This window comes from Dipodomys ordii, unplaced genomic scaffold (genome assembly GCF_000151885.1).
Source record: "Dipodomys ordii isolate 6190 unplaced genomic scaffold, Dord_2.0 Scaffold4, whole genome shotgun sequence".
NCBI classification, from domain to species: Eukaryota; Metazoa; Chordata; class Mammalia; order Rodentia; family Heteromyidae; genus Dipodomys; species Dipodomys ordii.
The window spans coordinates 5,706,478-5,708,644 of NW_012267220.1; the positions used below are offsets into that span (position 1 = coordinate 5,706,478).

Here is a 2,167-nt window from a genome sequence, read left to right on the forward strand (position 1 = left end):
TCAGCTCTTCAGCTCAAGGCTAGTGCTCTACCACTCGAGCCACAGCACCACTTCCGGCTTTTTTCTTTTTGCTTATGTGGTGCTGAGGAATCGAACCAGGGCCTCAGGCATGCAAGGCAAGCGCTCTACCACTGAGCCACCTTCCCAGGCCCCATCAGCTATAGTTTCTATAAGATCCTCTTCCTCTTTGGTATTATATTCCCTTTTTTAAAACAAAACAGTCCTAGGGCTTGAACTCTGGGCCTGAGCAATGTCCTTGAGTAATTTTGCTCAAGGATAGGGTTCTACCATTTGAGCCACAGCTCTGCTTCCCACTTGTTCTCATTCATTGGAGTTTCATGGACTTTCCTGCCCAGGCTGGCTTTGAATTGGGAGCCTCAAATCTCAGCCTCCTGAGTAGCTAGGATTATAGACATAGACTATCAGCACCTGGCTGCTACTTTTTCTTAATTAAGCCTATTATAATGCCAAAACACCGTACCTTCTAAGAGAAATTTTCAACGCTGCCCTAAACCACACACCAGTTTTTTTGTTTTTTTTTTTTGGTCCGGTCGGGGGGCCTGAACTCTGGGCCTGGGCGCTGTCCTTCAGCTCTTCAGCTCAAGGCTAGCGCTCTACCGCTTGAGCCACAGCACCACTTCCGGCTTTTTTCTTTTTGTTTATGTGGTGCTGAGGAATGGAACCCAGGGCCTCATGCATGCAAGGCAAGCGCTCTACCACTGAGCCACCTTCCCAGCCCCCACACACCAGTTTTAACATCTCCATATCCCTCACAACTAGAATTGAAGACATATTCCCTTCAGAAGCTCCACATTTTCTTAGTGTTTCTGGAAAGCATCACCCAATATGAAAAAAAAATGTTCATAACCACGTCCCTTGCACAGACCTTTGAACAATGTCTCACCCCATTCAGTTTTAAATGAACACTGGAACAACCTTCGCAAAACTTCACTCATCACAATGACACGTTTTGCCTGCCTAATTCCCTTGCTTGCTACAGCAGTGCTTCATATTCCGGAAATTATAAAATTAAGGAATGCCTATATTTTGTCCCCGTCCCTCATTTGGTGCCTTTATGTTCAGCTGCCACCCGTTCATTCTCCCATCTCCCGGGCTCCAGCCGGGCTGATCGTTCCTTGACACCCCGCCCCACATTTTATGATGATCATTTCTTTAACGTCAAGAGAGTTTCTTTTGCTTCTCTGCCTGCTTGGATCTTTTTCAAACGTGAGTTTCCTGAAAGTCTTCTTCAACAGAACTTGTCAGATCCTCCTTCAGAAATTCCACAACATTCTACACATCGGCGTTATAATCTCAAGTTAAACAACCATCACCACCACCACACAAGACAGCAAAATGCAAATCCACTGCACCCGGCCTGCCCAGGCCAGGGCTCAACACAGAGTTCATCCTGACTCGTTTTCAGCGTGGCAGGAGGGAGGGACGGACTGTCGATGGCTTTAACCTGCTTCCCCACGAGCCGCGCCAAGAGAGAGGAGTGAAAAGGCGCAGTGGAGCTGCGCTCCGCACCCGGATCCCCGCGGGCCCGGGCTGGAGTCTGGAGGGGCCGGGCCCCCCGGGCCTCCCGAGCCCCCGGGCAGGCGTTCGAGGACGGCGGAATGAATGGACTGGGCGGCCCCGGGCGTCCTGGCTATCACCCAAAGCGCCCCGCGGAGGCGCACGGTCTCTCGGACGGTACCTGCTGTCCCTCTCTGCCGAGCCGCCGCTTCCCGCCGCCGCCGCCACGGCCACCGCCTCCGACCATCCTGCAGCCGCAGCGTCGGCCGCGACTCGCGTTCCGGCTGCTTCCGAGCATCCCAGACTGCTTCCGGGTTCAACACCCACCAATCCCGAAGGCCGCATTGCCGCGGGCGCGCCAATTTCGAGGGGAAGCTCCGCCCGTTGACCCGCCCCCCGAGGCCCGGAGCGGGGCTGGCGGAGGCCCCGCCCACTCCCCGACGGGACGGGCTGGAGACGCGTGGGCCGCTCCGCCCCGCCAGAATCGCCAGCCAGTTGGTGACGAGCCCGAGACGCGCGGGGGGTCCAATTTGGATCTAGTAAGCCGGCCTAACTTTTCCTGTCAGACGTGCCTGCTGTCAGGGCTTATTGTAGGATGCTACCCTCCCCTTAAAAGCGTGTTTATTTAAGGTTAGCCTCCCACGCGCCT

General features: G+C 54.4%; 1 protein-coding gene across 1 annotated transcript in view; it reads right to left on the reverse strand.

Annotated features, from left to right (window-relative positions):
- Window positions 1-1,794, reverse strand: part of LOC105992542 (chromosome unknown open reading frame, human C4orf27) — a 20,628-nt gene extending 18,834 nt beyond the window's left edge. The window contains exon 1 of the mRNA XM_013025458.1: window positions 1,700-1,794. Coding sequence (XP_012880912.1) covers window positions 1,700-1,765 — 66 coding nt within the window. The 5' untranslated portion in view covers window positions 1,766-1,794. The remainder of the gene's footprint in view (window positions 1-1,699) is intronic.
- Between the last annotated feature and the right edge of the window lie 373 nt (window positions 1,795-2,167).